Source organism: Callorhinus ursinus, unplaced genomic scaffold (assembly GCF_003265705.2).
Source record: "Callorhinus ursinus isolate GAN/ISIS: 27379988/994484 unplaced genomic scaffold, GSC_fseal_2.0 scaffold102, whole genome shotgun sequence".
Taxonomy (NCBI): Eukaryota; Metazoa; Chordata; class Mammalia; order Carnivora; family Otariidae; genus Callorhinus; species Callorhinus ursinus.
In genome coordinates this window covers 1502142-1516979 of record NW_027397164.1, presented here as the reverse complement: position 1 = coordinate 1516979, position 14838 = coordinate 1502142, and the positions used below count along the sequence as shown (strand labels likewise).

General features: G+C 54.6%; 1 protein-coding gene across 3 annotated transcripts in view; it reads left to right on the top strand.

Annotated features, from left to right (window-relative positions):
• MAP3K14 (mitogen-activated protein kinase kinase kinase 14) overlaps positions 1–14838 on the top strand; it is a 42736-nt gene that overhangs the window by 22057 nt on the left and 5841 nt on the right. For 2 of the 3 annotated variants that reach the window (XM_025861707.2, XM_073889197.1), the window contains exons 2-10: positions 640–915; positions 2016–2085; positions 3859–4069; positions 4178–4795; positions 5757–5894; positions 11784–11913; positions 12149–12280; positions 12759–12863; positions 14198–14361. In XM_025861707.2, coding sequence (XP_025717492.2) covers positions 660–915; positions 2016–2085; positions 3859–4069; positions 4178–4795; positions 5757–5894; positions 11784–11913; positions 12149–12280; positions 12759–12863; positions 14198–14361 — 1824 coding nt within the window. In that variant the 5' untranslated portion in view covers positions 640–659. Of the gene's footprint in view, positions 1–615; positions 916–2015; positions 2086–3858; positions 4070–4177; positions 4796–5756; positions 5895–11783; positions 11914–12148; positions 12281–12758; positions 12864–14197; positions 14362–14838 lie in introns of all 3 variants that reach the window. The other variant, XM_073889198.1, reaches the window with a different exon arrangement.

Below are 14838 nucleotides of genomic sequence, written 5' to 3'. Positions count from 1 at the left end.
GAAAAGAGCCAAGTGCTGGCGCTGCCATTTGCATGCTGATTTGTAGACTTTGTAAAATGTGTGTGTGTGTGTGTGTGTGTGTGCGCGCGTGTAATGTATATATCCACGCGTAAATCTATGCATGCACACATATATGTATCTACCTCCTGCTAGGGAACAAAAATTTGATTTTCCCCATTTGGAGAAAAGCCACTGTGGCCAGTGTAGACATGTCCTCTGAGAAGGCAAGGTTTGTGCAGAGTCAGTGAGGTGACTGGTGGTTTTGGAGTATGGAATCTACCGCTACGTTCCGGGAGAGCAAAATTCAGCATTAAAAAAAAAAAAAAAAAAAAAAAAAAAAACAGAAGGAGATTCGGCCATTATTTATAAAAGCAAGAAAGGACAAACCCAGATGTTTGCGCCCTGGCCATGCTGGAGGAGTGGGCCGGAATCCTCCTCGCTGGGCAGAATGGAAGGAGTCTGCTTGTGGGGGTGCGCTAGCAGGAGCCAGGGTGAAGGTTCATGCCACATGGAACAAGAAGGGTTGACTCCTTTGCCATTGGGGTGTTTGGAAGATAAATATATGAGGCAGAAAGAGGTCAAAAGCCTCACCCCCACTTTTCTCCTCTAACCCAGCCTGTTCTGCGTCTGGTCCCTCAGGGTGAGTGTGAGCCTGGGAGATGGCAGTGATGGAAATGGCCTGCCCAGGCGCCCCTGGTTCGGCAGCCGGGCAGCAGAAGGAGCTCGCCAAAGCCAAGGAGAAGACACAGGCAATGGGGAAGAAGCAAGGCCCCGTCAACAAGCTCGAGGCTGTGGAGAAGAGCCCCGTGTTCTGCGGGAAGTGGGACATCCTGAACGACGTGATCACCAAAGGCACCGCCAAGGAAGGCTCCGAGGGAGGACTGGCCGCCATCTCCATCATTGCCCAGGCCGAATGTAAGGGCCCAGACCGGGGCTGGTGACAGAGGGCAGGCGGGCGGGCCTGCAGGTGGGCACAGTCCTCGTGCCAGTGTGGCAGGGCACGGGGGAGGAAGGTCAGAGTTGACCGCGATCGGAGATTTTCACAAGACACAACTGGGGGGGGGGGGGGTAAGCCAAGAATGAGTTGAAGTGGGAGCTGTCACCGTGCCGGGGGCTGGAACACAGAAGGGAGGAGTGGTGTGTAGAGGCTTTTGTCTATCATGAGCGGAGCAGGAGAGGAGAGCCGGGAGGCTTCACAGGTCCTGGGGCTCTTGGCAGGATCGTCAAGCAGGCCATCAGCTTGTGCTGTGACCTTGGGCAGCCTGAGCATCTCTGGAGAGGCCCCAGACAGGAAAGGCCAGGTCTCTTGGAAAGCCCCTCTGGGGCCTCTAGGCCCTTCCCCACCTTCTACGTTGAGGTGGCTCCACCCCAGAGAATGAACACCTGCTCTTTGGCCTGCTGGGCCAGTCAAGGGGACATAGGCCAATGCAGGGTGAGGCCTGTCTGGTCCTCTCTGCTTGCACTCACGATACTTCCAAATGACTCGGCATGGTGGCTGCCACCAGAGCCTGAGAAACTCCTGGGTGCCTGGCTGAGGCCAGAAGTCCTCCTCTGTCCCCCCTACCCTCTAAGATTTCTTGGGATACAGCCTGGGGAGACAGGTGGCATTTTCGACATGTACACATCCTTCCCCTGTCTTCCACTCCCTCTGGCTGGCTTTTGAGGAGAGATGAGAGAATACAAAGTGAAACAGTGGGTGACATGATGGTCCTAGTAGGCGCATACACAGTCACGTAGAAGTACACGACAGCTGGTGTTTATTGAGCTGTTACTATGTGCCGGCCGCTGCGTTGGGTGTGTTCTATGACGTCACCTAGTCACGTTAGTGAAGGGAGGTGGGCACCCTTCTGCCCCCGTTGTTGGCATTGCCCTCTGCTCTTGTTGAGCGGGAGGGTGGGCTGAGAGGGGCAGCGGCCCGAGAGGGTGTCTCTAAGATGTCTCTGTCCTCAGTGCCCAGGTCTTGTTCTTCCTCTCCTCCTTTCCGCTCGTCCAACCTCTTTTCCTTTACTCACAAGGTGAAAACAGCCAAGAGTTCAGCCCCACCTTTTCAGAGCGGATCTTCATTGCTGGGTCCAAACACTACAGGTAAGGAGGCCAGCTCGCGTGGGTCCCAGGGACCTGAAACCGAGTCCTCCCTCCCCCGGCTGCTTGCCCCGGCCGCTCCCCAGTGACCCCTGGCTCCCTCCTCCAGCACCTGTGGTTCAGCTCTTGGAACCCGCCCAGGTTTTCCTGGCTGAACTGCTCTGTCAGCCAAAGAAGCTTTTCAAAAGCTTTTCACGGAGTGTGGATGACTGCCTCTGGGTCCCGTCAGCTTGACATTTTATTTTTATTCTCCTCAGAGTCCTTGCTGCTCCCCTCTCGTTTCCCATCAGTAGGGAGGGTGCTGCGAACAGGAGTCACTTTCCCAGTGGTGCGTGACCAGGAACGCAGGTGCCGAGGGGCCGCTGTAACTGTGGGAGAAACCCGCTGGTGTCTTTTCTCCTGTGAGACACGCCCAAGGAGGGATGAGGGTTTGGACACCGGAGGGGACCAACAGACAGATTCGCAGCTGGGTGGCCCCACAGAAAGGAAGCCAGAGTGAGGCTCGGTCTGTTCCCAGGCTCCCATCCCCAAAGATGATTTTTTGGCTAACTGCAAGTTGAACCTGGAGACAGTTCCCTCCTCTACCAACAGGCTGACTTTTTTATCATTGGGATTTGCAAAGTGCTAGTGATGAAAAAGGCTGGGGGAGGGCTGCTGCCCTTGAACCAAGAAATGCTGGGTCAGATCACATGCCTTACGCTGCCCCCAGGGCCCAGGGTAGGGGGTTTCTCAGGGCCCATTTCTTTCAGCTGCCTGAGAGAAGCCCATAGGCCTTTAGCAGCCCCTAGAACTGCTGTGAATCTGCTTCCTTTGTTGGGGAGAAGAAGGTGAGGCCACTGGGGGGCAGCTGAGGCTGTGGTCTGCTGCACAGCTATTTGGCAGTGGCTTTTTCAGACACTCTTCTGTGGCCGGTGCCGTAACACCAAGAGCCAGCTTGGATCCACAGTGGTAGTGAGCCTCTAGGCTGGCGGACAATGGAAGGCTCCCTGGTACCGGGCATCAGCCGAGACTTTTTGTTTATTTGTTTTTTAAAGATTTTATTTTTTTATTTCAGAGAGAGAGGGCACAAGCATGAGGGGGGGCGTGGGGGCAGAGGGAGAAGCAGACTCCCCACTGAGCAGGGACCCCCCCCCCCCCGGGATCGTGACCTGAGCTGAAGGCAGGTGCTTAACCAACTGAGCCACCCAGGCGCCCCAATGGCGTCTGTGTTTATGCAGCAACTTACATTCCCGGAAACCAGGGATCTCCAGGCACCAGTGGGGGTGGAGGTGCCCAGACTCAACTGTCCCTCATCCAGAGGCAACAGAAACAGACTCTTGTCAGAGCTGAGAGTGCCCGCTGCGGAGTGTGGCCCTCCGAGTCATATGCCCCCCCCGCACCCGGGGACCTCTCCAGGGACAGCCCACCCTGGAGAGCAGTGTGGGAATCTTGCATCTGCCCATCCCCCCCTAAAGAACAGCGTGCGCCCCATCATGGTAGTAATAACTGCTGTCTGTCGCAAGCTTGCTTTGGGATCAGGCACTGAGGTAGGCTTTTGAAATGAGCGGTTTCCTTTAAACCCCACCTTCGTCTGCATGGCAGGAAGTCCTATGCCCATTTTATAAATGAGAAAACTGAGGTTCCTTGGGGTTGAGGACCCTTCCCACGTTGACACAAGCACTCACCAAGCTAGGATCTGACCTCGGGGGTCTCTACGACTCTAACCGCAGTTCCTGAGCCGTCCCCCCGCCGCCCCACTGCCTCACACTCAACCTGCGGATCTGTCCCTTTCAACAGCCAGTCCGAGAGCCTTGATCAGATCCCCAACAATGTGGCCCACGCAACAGAGGGCAAAATGGCCCGTGTGTGTTGGAAAGGGAAGCGCCGCAGCAAAGCCCAGAAGAAGCGTAAGAAGAAGAGCTCGAAGTCCCTGGCGCAGGCCGGAGTGGCCTTGGCCAAACCCCTCCCCAGGACCCCAGAGCAGGAGACCTGCACAGTCCCCGTGCAGGTAAGAGTCACCACCACAGCCCAGACCCCAGGCTCCTGGGGCCGTCGGGATGCTGCCGGGGCCTTGGCACTGGGCCCGGGTCCTAACACCTGGCGTTCTCCCGCACAGGAGGATGAATCTCCACTAGGCCCCGCGTATGTTAGAAATGCCCTCCAGTTCACCAAGCCTCCAAAGGAGCCAGGCCTTGGCCGACTGTGTTTCAAGAAACTCGAGGAGGACCTGCGGCCGGCCCTGCCTCGCTCGGAACTCCACAAACTGATCAGCCCCTTGCAATGTCTAAATCATGTGTGGAAACTCCACCACCCGCAGGCCCTCGGCCCCCTGCCCCAGCCCGTGCACCCCTTCCCTTACAGCAGGCTGCCCCATCCCTTCCCATTCCATCCTCTCCAGCCCTGGAAACCTCACCCTTTAGAGTCCTTCTTCCTAGACAAACTGACTGGCATAGAGAGCCAGCAGCCCCTGGCTGGCCCTTACCTGAGCAAACTGGCCTGCGTGGACAGTCAGAAGCCGGTGCCTGGCCCCCACCTGGAGCCCGGCTGCCCATCCCGTGGCCCACGGGATAAGTTTTCTGTGGAGGAGTACCTGGTACACGCCCTGCAGGGCAGCGTGAGCTCCGGCCAGGCCCACAGCCTGGCCAGCCTGGCCAAGACCTGGTCGGCAGGGGGTTCGAAGCCCCGAAAGCCCAGCCCCGAGACTGAGGACAGCGAGGGGGTCCTGCTTACGGAGGTAAGCGAGCCCCCACACACCTGCACAGGTGCCACCCACTCTGGGGCTGAGATCGGCAGCTGGCAGTCAGGTGGGACCTGCTGAGGGAGGGGGGGTTGGGCAGCATCCCTGGAAACCTGCCACACCCACTCTCCACTTCTGCCCTTGGGGGCGGTGGTCTTCGCTCTTTATGGAAGTCACTCGTGCGCATGAGAACACGTCAGATAGTCAGATAGTAGGAAAGTGCGTAGCTTTGGCGAGAGGCAGTACCCCCCACTCCGCCTCCAGGTCACTCTTCAGGGTCTTTAGAGACTTCTATTTTGAGTTCTTCTGGTTGGTTAGCTCATTATTGCTTATGGCTGTTGTGCATGTGTGTGTGATGAATGACGCGTATTCTGAGAAACAGGAATTGGCAGTATCAACCACAGATGCTCGCTCCCCACCCCTGCTGTGAAAGACCAGGATTTTGCCCATCTGCGCTACCCCCTGCCCTGCCTTCTTCCCCCCCACCCCAGTTCTCTACTGGAGAGCTTTGTGACTCTTAAGTCATTTTACCAGACTTAAGTTTCTGGGGCTTATTCCATCCATCTTTGACACGATCCCTTGCCCCCTACCCCTCTTTGCAGTCCCTTCCCTTTCTTTTACCTTATAGCTCCTGAGCTGTATTTTTTCATTGTCAAGGTTGTTGACAGTTCCGTTTCTGTCCCACAACCACAAAGCCCGGGGAGAAGGATCTTTCATCACAAGGATCAACTAGACTTGGGCCACCCGCGAAGCTCTCCTTTGCCTTCACTTATTCCTGTAACCCGCTCTGGTCCTGCCCCTCCAGAGCCCTGCCTCAGACCCGCTGGGGTCTTTGGTGATAAGGGCTCCACCCGAGCAGGCGCACAAAGACTGCCGCCCAGAGCGCCTTCCTCGCGGTAACCTTTTGTCCCTCTGCTGCCCTGGCCACTGAAACGGGCCTCTCTCCTGCCAACCCCAGAAACTCAAGCCGGTGGATTATGAGTACCGAGAGGAGGTCCACTGGGCCACGCACCAGCCCTGTCTGGGCAGAGGCTCCTTCGGGGAGGTGCACAGGATGGAGGACAAGCAGACTGGCTTCCAGTGTGCCGTCAAAAAGGTACGCCAAAAAGGAAGAGGTATGCCCAGGCTCTGGGGGCTGCAGAGGGAAGCCAGGCAGGTGTCCCTGGTGTATTCCCTCTGCTTTCTTTCAAGGGCAATCCCAGGGCAGCCGTGGGTCTGACTTGTTAACGGAGCCTGGCTGTCGCTGGGCACCCTGGGGTCAGCTGGAACCAGAAGGGAGCAGTGTCAGTCACATGTCCCAGCCTGGGAGCTGCATTTGGTATGCATGTATGTCGGAGTGTGCAAGTGTGCACGCGTCCTGGGTCACTCCTGATGCCAGGGCCTTAGGGGCAAGTCCAAACCTGGAAGGCAGTTGGCTCATCATGTTGAGCTAAAACTCCTAAACCCCATACAGTGGGAGTGCTCACACCTGGGCCAGAAGGTAGTAACCGGAACAGTAGCCTGTACCTAACAGGTGCCTCTTGGATGAGGCTGGGCCCTGAGGAGTCAGATCTGAGTTAGGTGCAGGTTCTGCCTCCTGTTGGCAGGAATAAGAGATCCTGGGAAGTGGACATTATGAGGAAATGCGACTTACAGCAAGAGACCCAGGCTTGTCTGTCTCCAGAGTTCGGCTGTGAACCACTCTTTAGAAAGGGGGTGGGGGAGGAGGCTCATGGTCCTAGGATTTGATGCGAGCAGAGGTGTGAATCACCTCTCCGGCCCATTTCACCAGTAATAGACCTAGAGACCAGTGAGGGTCATGTGCCTTGCCTAAAGCCACACAGCTGGGCCTGGAACTGAGGCCTCCTTTGGTCAGGTGGCCCTGTCCAGACCCAGCATCAGCAGAACACAGACCTTGGTGTCGGGCCTGCTCTCCCTCAGAGGTCTTTTCTCCTGCCCCCACTCCCAGCTCACCTTGACTGGAAGCCACCTTGTTCCCCGCCCAAACTCAGCCTCGGAGCTATAGCGCCCAGGGCCACAGGAGGCAGAAATGAGACACATTTCCATGGGCCACGTTCTTGGCCCACGATGAAGGGAAATAAGCTAGTTCAGTGATGGATCTTGTTTTCAAGCGGGTTTTGTCAGGGACACTCTGATCCCCAAAAGGAAAGAGGGCCAAATAGCCAGCTCGGGCCCCATGCAGAGTTGTGGCTCTCAGCGGTGAGGACACACATCGGACGTGAATCACCTGGCTTCCTTGGCTCGTATGTGGCCTGGGATGCTCAAGTCTGAGAGTTTGGGCCACCAGGTGACAGGCCGAGAGGGGACTATCCGTAGGTATTACCCCAAACTTCAGAAATACTATGTCAAACAAGCAGGCTCCACCCCCGCCGCCTGCCCCTGGCCTGAGCCCGTGCTGGCAATGCTGAGCTCTTGCCCGCGTGGCTCATTCTCCTCCGCTGGAGGCCAAGGCTCCGTGCCTAACCTCCTTAGCCGCAGGTCCCCCCGCAGGCCATCAGAGAAGGCTCAGCTGTCCCTCCTGAGGGGTGGCTGGGAGGTGAGAGAGAGTGTGAAGTGTCCTGGAAACCCATGCCCAGTGCTGGGGAGAGCTTAGTCACTGGGCTGCTCAGCTGTTGCCCTGCTGAGGTTCTCGGAGTCCCAGGCAACAAGGTAAACAACCCTGATATAGTAGAACAGGACAGATACTCCATTTCTCACCTCCCCAAGGCAGGCAGAAAAGCTCCAACCACGACGAATGGGCTTCCAAGCGCCGGAGCTGCTGCCTAGGCCTGCTGGAGCTGGCCGCTCCCCCCCCCCCCCCCCGCCAAGACTTCAAGTGGGATGGCTCGTTGGGGGCCCACACAGCTGCAACAAGGCGGTCAGGGGGAGTCACGCAGGCACAGGCGCCCTTTAGGATTTTCAGCCGGAAGATCTGAAAAACGGTTCCTGGCTAAGAGGGCAGGGTTGGGGGAGGGAGCAGGGATCGGAGGTCAGGCTGCACAGGGGGTCGGAGCAAGTCTGAGTGCCCTCCCCTGTTCCCTGAGGAGGACCCAACACGTGGTACAACAGCACTTCCTCGGTCCTCCTTCTAGAACATCAGTGGCCTCGGGTCAGATGCTGATCGGCCCTGAGTCCAGGGTTTAATGTAGGGGGTTTTGTTTTTTAAGGTTTTGTTTGATCTTTTAACTGCAAATAAACACAGGCTCATTAAAAGAATTCAGAGGATACCCCAAAACACAAGTCTCCTTGTTCCCCAGTCCATTCTCAGAGTACCTGCCCTTTGACTTTTTAGACTTGTTTTATATATATATATATATATATATATATACATACATAAAAACATGTAGTTTCTTTTTAAAAGATTTTATTTGAGAGAGAGCACAAGCAGGGGGAGGGGCAGTGAGTGAGAGAAGCAGACCCAGGGAGCCCAACACGGGGCTCGATCCCGGGACCCTGAGATCACGACCTGAGCTGAAGGCAGACGCCTGACTGAGCCACCCAGGCGCCCCATAAACATGTAGTTTCTTTTACTGAGATTGTATTCTAGAAGCTGTGCCCGGTTTTTCATGTAATAGTAGATCATGGACACATTTCCTTATTGGTACATATACATCTCTCTAGTGCTTTTTATCAGCCAATGTAGAAGTTCATATCCTAGTCAGTGGATGAATTTTATAGATTGCACGAACTCCTGAAACTTTATTCTGTGGTGTGGTTGTATGTGGTGTGTATGTACACACACATTTTGGTTGGGAAGTCTGTATCATGTGTCAGATTCTCAGAGGGCCCTGTGGCCCAAAGAGGATTAAGAACCATTTATTTAAGAACATCTGGCTCGAGCATGGAGTTCTGGGAGCCTCCTTTTGACTCTGCCACTGATCTGGGTTGGTGTGGCCTTGGCCAAATCCAGCCAGCTGTTACCAAGCACACTGTGCCAGGGGCTGGAGACAGAGTTGCAGAATTCACACGCCTGCCCCAAAGGAGCTCAGGTTGTAAGGGGGGGGGGTGGACATTTACGTAGAAGCAGCCATTAGCCAGGTACCTGAGTGAGGGCAGCCTGGCCATGTGTTGAGGAAGCAGAACTGGGTCTGAGGGGAGAATATGGCCATGGTAAAGAGGAAATAAGGGGGTGCCCTCTGTTCATTGGACTCCTATGTGCCCAGTACTGTGTTAGTTACTTTCACATATTTTATGTTCCTGAGATCTTTAAAAGAATATACAAAATTGTGACTATCCCTTTTTTGATGGATCAAGTAAAATGGATACAGATACTAAACAAGAGGGGAGAGTCTCAAGAAGGAAAAATCAATGCCCAGTGTCAGCAGGCAGGCAGTTAAGCCGAGGGAGGTGGCTTGTGGATTTGGCAGTTAGGGGATGGCTGACCACACTTCCCCCCCCCCCCGGGGGGTAGCCCCCCCCCTGAAGGGGGGGGGGGGGGGGGGAAATGGTCTGGATATAAAAGCTCAGACTCCTGGAAAGGCCTTCAGTGAAGCAGGGTCGCTGGCAGCTCTCGAGTCAGCCTTCCCCAACCAAAATCCCAGCTGATACTGCCAGTGACCTTGGGTAAGTTACTTGCCCAGACTTCAGCTGCCTTGGCCAGCTGGATGAGGACAATGAGAGTGCGGCCCCACAGGCCCCTGTAAGATGCCAATACCAACGCCTACAAAGCACTTAGAACCGTGCCGGTGTGTTTTAAGCAAGCAGTAAATACTAGTTTGGGGGGTTTTTTTAAATTTATTTTAGAGAGTGTGCGCACGCACGCATGCACGTGTGAGGGGGTGGGCAGGAGGAGAGGGCGAGAGAAACCCAAGCAGACTTCCCACTGAGCACGGAGCTCGGGGCTCGATCCCACGACCCCGATGAGGACACTGAAGTCCAGGGAGGAGTGGTGGGCCAGCTGCTGCCCTGGGGAGGAAGGCCATGTGCGTTCTCCCCGCCCAGCTCCGTCGGGACTGCCCTTTCTGCTTGCTCTCCCTGGGGCTGGCACAGACTTTGAATGCACCTTGTGTTTGGAAGCGTCCCCTCTGACCCCCGTGTGTCTGGGTGAGAATTTTTTTTACATTTTTTTTAAAGATTTCCATTTTTAAGTACTCTCTATACCCAATGTAGGGCTCGAACTTACAACCCTGAGATTAAGAGTCACACACTCTACCCACTGGGCCAGCCTGGCACCCCTGGGTGAGGTTTTTAACATTGTTTTAGGGATTTCTTCATAGTTAAAGCAGAGGTTCTCAAGTGTTCTTCTTCGCAGCCCTTAGTGTCAGTAATTTTTCATGGCACCCCAGGCCAAAACAAGTACCTAAATGTTCCGTTTACTGAGTAAATTAGGCCACACAATAGTGTTTAGCCTAACAACGTGGTGATCATTTGAATAACAATGCGCATAAGTGGAAAGAAAATTTTTCTTCTGTTCTTAACCATAATTACTAATGGGATGTATGCCTCGTTGGGCACTGCACAATTCTCAAATTTTGAAATCCGACTGGACACCCTCACCTTCCTTTTCTGCTCCACATTATCCCCCCTAAAATACTTCTGTCACAGCCGCCTCCAGAAACCTAGCTCCATAAAGATCTGTGGAAAGACTGGAGCACGAGCTAATGCTGAAACTGAACTCTCTGGAGCTAGTAGTTTGCGTGATGTTCCACAGATCACTGCTTCCCTCCAACGCCAACACCTGCAGCGCCCCGCTGAGTCCTCTGGGGCATCCCAGAGTGCTTCGGCTGCAGCTCAGCCCAGGAGCCAGAGAGAGAAAGAAATTGGCTAGTCCAAGTCCTGTCGGCGAATTCCTTCCAGCCCAGGTTCAGAGCTGGAAACACTGACAAAGAGTCAAAGCTTATGCGAGTTGATTAACCAAACCAGATATTCTGTAACCAGAGGACATTTTCCACTGATAGGCAAAAGTCCAAAAGCCCAACAGCCCCACATCGGCAGAGCTCCTGCCAAGTCAGCTTGTCTCCGAGCAAAGCTCTGCCAGGTCCTGACTGATGTCGTCCAGGCTGGTTTGGTTGCCACTGGCGCCCCCTGGTGGTACCTCTCAAGGCTAACACGAGAACCAGCTGCGGCCAGAAAGGACGACATGTCTCTGTTAGGAATTCTAAGTGTTTAATAAGCAGCTCTTGCGTGAGCTGGAGGAAGTGGGCACCTAACATTTCCCAAGCACCCACAAGTTGCCAGGCTTGGTGCTGATTATCATCCCTCCAAGTCCTGTCACCACCGTTTATTTGCATATGGAAACAGAGCTTAGGGAAAGTCCTCTACCTTTGGAAATGGCCAAGCCAGAGTCTTGGTCTAGGATGTTTGTATCCCTGGCCTATTTCTTCCCACCATGCTATGCTGGTCCCCACACAAGGGAGTGTGTGGTCCCTTCGGGAAGGGGCCTTGGCTAAGCCACTCCCCCTGAGAAGCCTCTCTTAGGCCCAGATCCTGGGGAAACAGCCGCAAACAGAATAAACAAGCATTGCTCCGTCTACATGGACATTTTCATCCTCAGGGGAAAAGACAAATAATTCCGAGTTGAGAAACGTGCTGAGAAGGGTGCTGACAGAGCCAGGATCTTGGCTGCATCGGCCCTGGCTGCAGATAAGATGGAAACCCAGCCTCCGGGGAATAGATGTAGATGTTGATAAACAAAAGGTCCCACGTCCTAGAAGTGGCCCAGCCATTTGGGCCCGGGGGGGAGAAAAAGTTCTGTGTTTGGCAGATTTGAGGGTGGGCAGCATGCCAGGGGCCTGGATAAGGGTAGTAGTTTCTGTGTGATTCTAAGTGTTTCCACACACATCGGCAGTACAGAACTTTAAGCAAGTACGATAAGTTGAACGTGACCTACCCCCCCAGGGTACACAGTTTAGTCTCTGAGGGTCCAGTAGGCCCATCACGGCCCTGCCTGGCCTCAGAATGGACATGGGGAGCATCAGCAGTCTCCATGCAGGGAGCATCGAGGGTCCTGCCAGGATGCCAGGGAAGCAGCCTGGGCCCTCACCCTGACTCACGTGGGCCCTGCCAGGTGCGCATCGAAGTGTTTCGGGCAGAAGAGTTGATGGCATGTGCGGGACTGACCTCACCCAGGATCGTCCCTTTGTATGGAGCTGTGAAGGAGGGTCCTTGGGTCAACATCTTCATGGAACTGCTGGAAGGTAAGGAGCCAGGTGCCACTCTTTCCCCTTCACGGATCAGAGCCAAGATTTGGGGTTTCCCCGAGTCTTTCCCAGCTTGACCTTGGTCCCCAGTTATCCCATTTTAACCTCTTGACCCTGTGACACTGGCAGGAAAGGCCTACTTTCCAACCACCTACTGTCTGAAGGCCTTTGCCCTTGGCCTGCCTGCAGGCCTGGAAATGCCCCATGTAAAGACTGGCCATTGGTCTCCTAGGTGGCTCGCTAGGCCAGCTCATAAAGCAGAAGGGCTGTCTGCCAGAGGACCGGGCCCTTTACTACCTAGGCCAGGCTCTGGAAGGACTGGAATACCTCCACACCCGAAGGATTCTGCACGGAGATATCAAAGGTGAGGCTCACGCCCCAACAGCCCTGGTCCCCAGTGGGCTCCTTCCTTACCTCATCCTGCCTGCTTTCCTCCCAGATCCTTCTGGGCCTGCCTGGCCATCCCCCGTGGCAGGGCCTGAGTCAGGCTGACTAGGCTGTGCCGGTGGGAAGGGGGCGTGTGTTTCCCAAGCCCTCAGCTTGACACCATAGTTGCCAGTGGGCAGTGCTGCCCACACAGCGTCTACACACCGACGACCACTGGGGGAGGGTGGGGACAGCAGAGCTGAGTGGCAGCGTCCCAGGAGGAAACTCTGTCCCTACTGTACCTCCAAGATCGGCCTGCTGCCTGCCTCTAGCCTGAACCGATAAGGCTCTCGCCTTCCTCATGACTAATGAAACCCACGTAGGGTCAGCCAGAAACTGCCTCACTGGAGGCCCAGATGGGGCTGGGGCCTGAAGTGACTCACCTGTTCCTCTTCTTCTCTGGGGTGGCCCGGCAGCTGACAATGTGCTCCTGTCCAGCGATGGGAGCCGTGCAGCCCTCTGTGACTTCGGCCATGCTGTGTGCCTTCAACCCGATGGCCTGGGCAAGTCATTGGTCACGGGTAAGCCCCGCCCCCCCACCGCCCTCCCCAGAATGATCATCCCCAGCCTTGACTCAGCATTAGCCGCATGTCTTCTCCCAGGCTTTCCATAACAGCAGTCCGAGACGTGAGCACTTTTTGTCCACCATTATATTTCAGCCCCTCAGCGACTCTAGAAAGCTTCTCTTATGCTTAAACATAGGAGCAAGGATCAGATGCTCACGTTTCTGAGATTCCTGCTACACAGAAGAGGGAACAGAAAGGCTGGCTGCCTTGTCCCAGGTCTTCTGCCGCGGAGCTCCCACGGCTCCAACCCTCTTGTGCGGCCTTTTCTGGATAGCTGTGCTCCCAGCCTGTGGCCTCAGCCCTCCCGGGCCTCTGAGCAGTTTCTGGAAGCACAACAGGAGGGCTGACCGAGGGGCCTAGGCTCTGTAGCTGGAGAAATGTTTGTTTTTAACTTAACAGTTTTTTGATTATTAAAATAATCCACATCCATTGTAAAATATTTGGCAACTACAGAGTTACGTGGTTTAGAAGGGAAAAGGACCCTCCCCGCTCCTCTTGCCCAGAGAGACAATCATGAACGTTTTAAGTAATTCCTTCCACATCGTCTTTTCTTTGTGTTTTTTTTTTTTAACCCTGTACGCAGTTAAGGCGGATATAACCCAATTTTGTGCCCTGCTTTTTTCATTTATAGCATTAAGCATCAAATTATTTCTTCTTGACCAAAAGAAAAACAGTCTTTTAGAAGTGATTCTGTTACTAAAGACTGTGTTGGTAATTCTGAAGATGTAAACTGAAGACGGACACCTGCCCGTCACTTTAAAATAACTACTGGGTTTTTTTCTTATTACAAGAATAATTTCTAAAATCTTTTGGAGAAAGTAGAACTGAGCAGAAATAAAAAACACAAGTCACCAGGGCAGAGGGGGTGGGGATCTTCACATCTGGTATTGATCCTTCTAGTCTCCTATGCATTGAAGTTTGTGGGTTTTTTTTTTTTCTTCACTCACCAAAATTTCAGAAACATCAAACCATTAATTAGTCTCCTACAACCTACTTTTCAATGTTCAGGCCCCTCCCCATTTTTAAAAAGTATTCTAAGGATTGGGTCCAAAGGGCCGAGCCCCTATTTTGGGTGATACATTCTTTATACTAGTTCCCAGCAGAGCCCCTGATTTAGCTCGTCCCCAGCAAGTTTGATCTGGAAGCTTCCTCTCTATTCGAGGTACTTTAACAGAGACAAATTCCAGGTATTTCAGGAATCGACTGGGGGCTGGGGGTGGGGGTTATTGCCAAGGCTCTTGCCCGTCAGAGTTCACAGTTGGCTTTTCGGTCTCACGCCACCTTCTCAGGGGACTACATCCCCGGCACAGAGACCCACATGGCCCCAGAGGTGGTGATGGGCAAGCCCTGTGATGCCAAGGTGGACATCTGGAGCAGCTGTTGCATGATGCTCCACATGCTCAACGGCTGCCACCCTTGGACCCAGTACTTCAGGGGGCCACTCTGCCTCAAGGTCAGTGACAGCGCCTGGGATGGCTCGGAGGGGAGCCAGCAGGGCCTCGGGGCCCAGGCTGCAGGCTTGAAGTGACCCCCGTTTTGGCTGCTCTTCGGTGGCAGATGGAGCGGGAAGAGGCCTCATCATAAATGTGGGATCATGACTAAAATACTCGCCACCCAAATCTACAGGCCCCAGGGGAGATCCTAAGGGAGGGATCTCCTTGAGCTCACGGCAGGTCAGGGCTCTCTTCCACTCGTACCCTGGGCCACCTCCGCCTGCCTCCTGACAGGTTGAGCCTGGAGGTCCTGGGTGCACCTTGCCACCTTGCCCGGTGTCTGCCTGGCCCCTTTCTTCCCTTTCCTTGGAAAAGTCCCATCCCTCTCCGGTCTTTGTGGCCGACCCCAGCATGGCAGGGCAGGGGAAAGTGGGGAGAAGAGCAAGAACAGAAAGTTGGTGCTGGGGAATGAGGGGGGACAGGCCACACGTGTCACC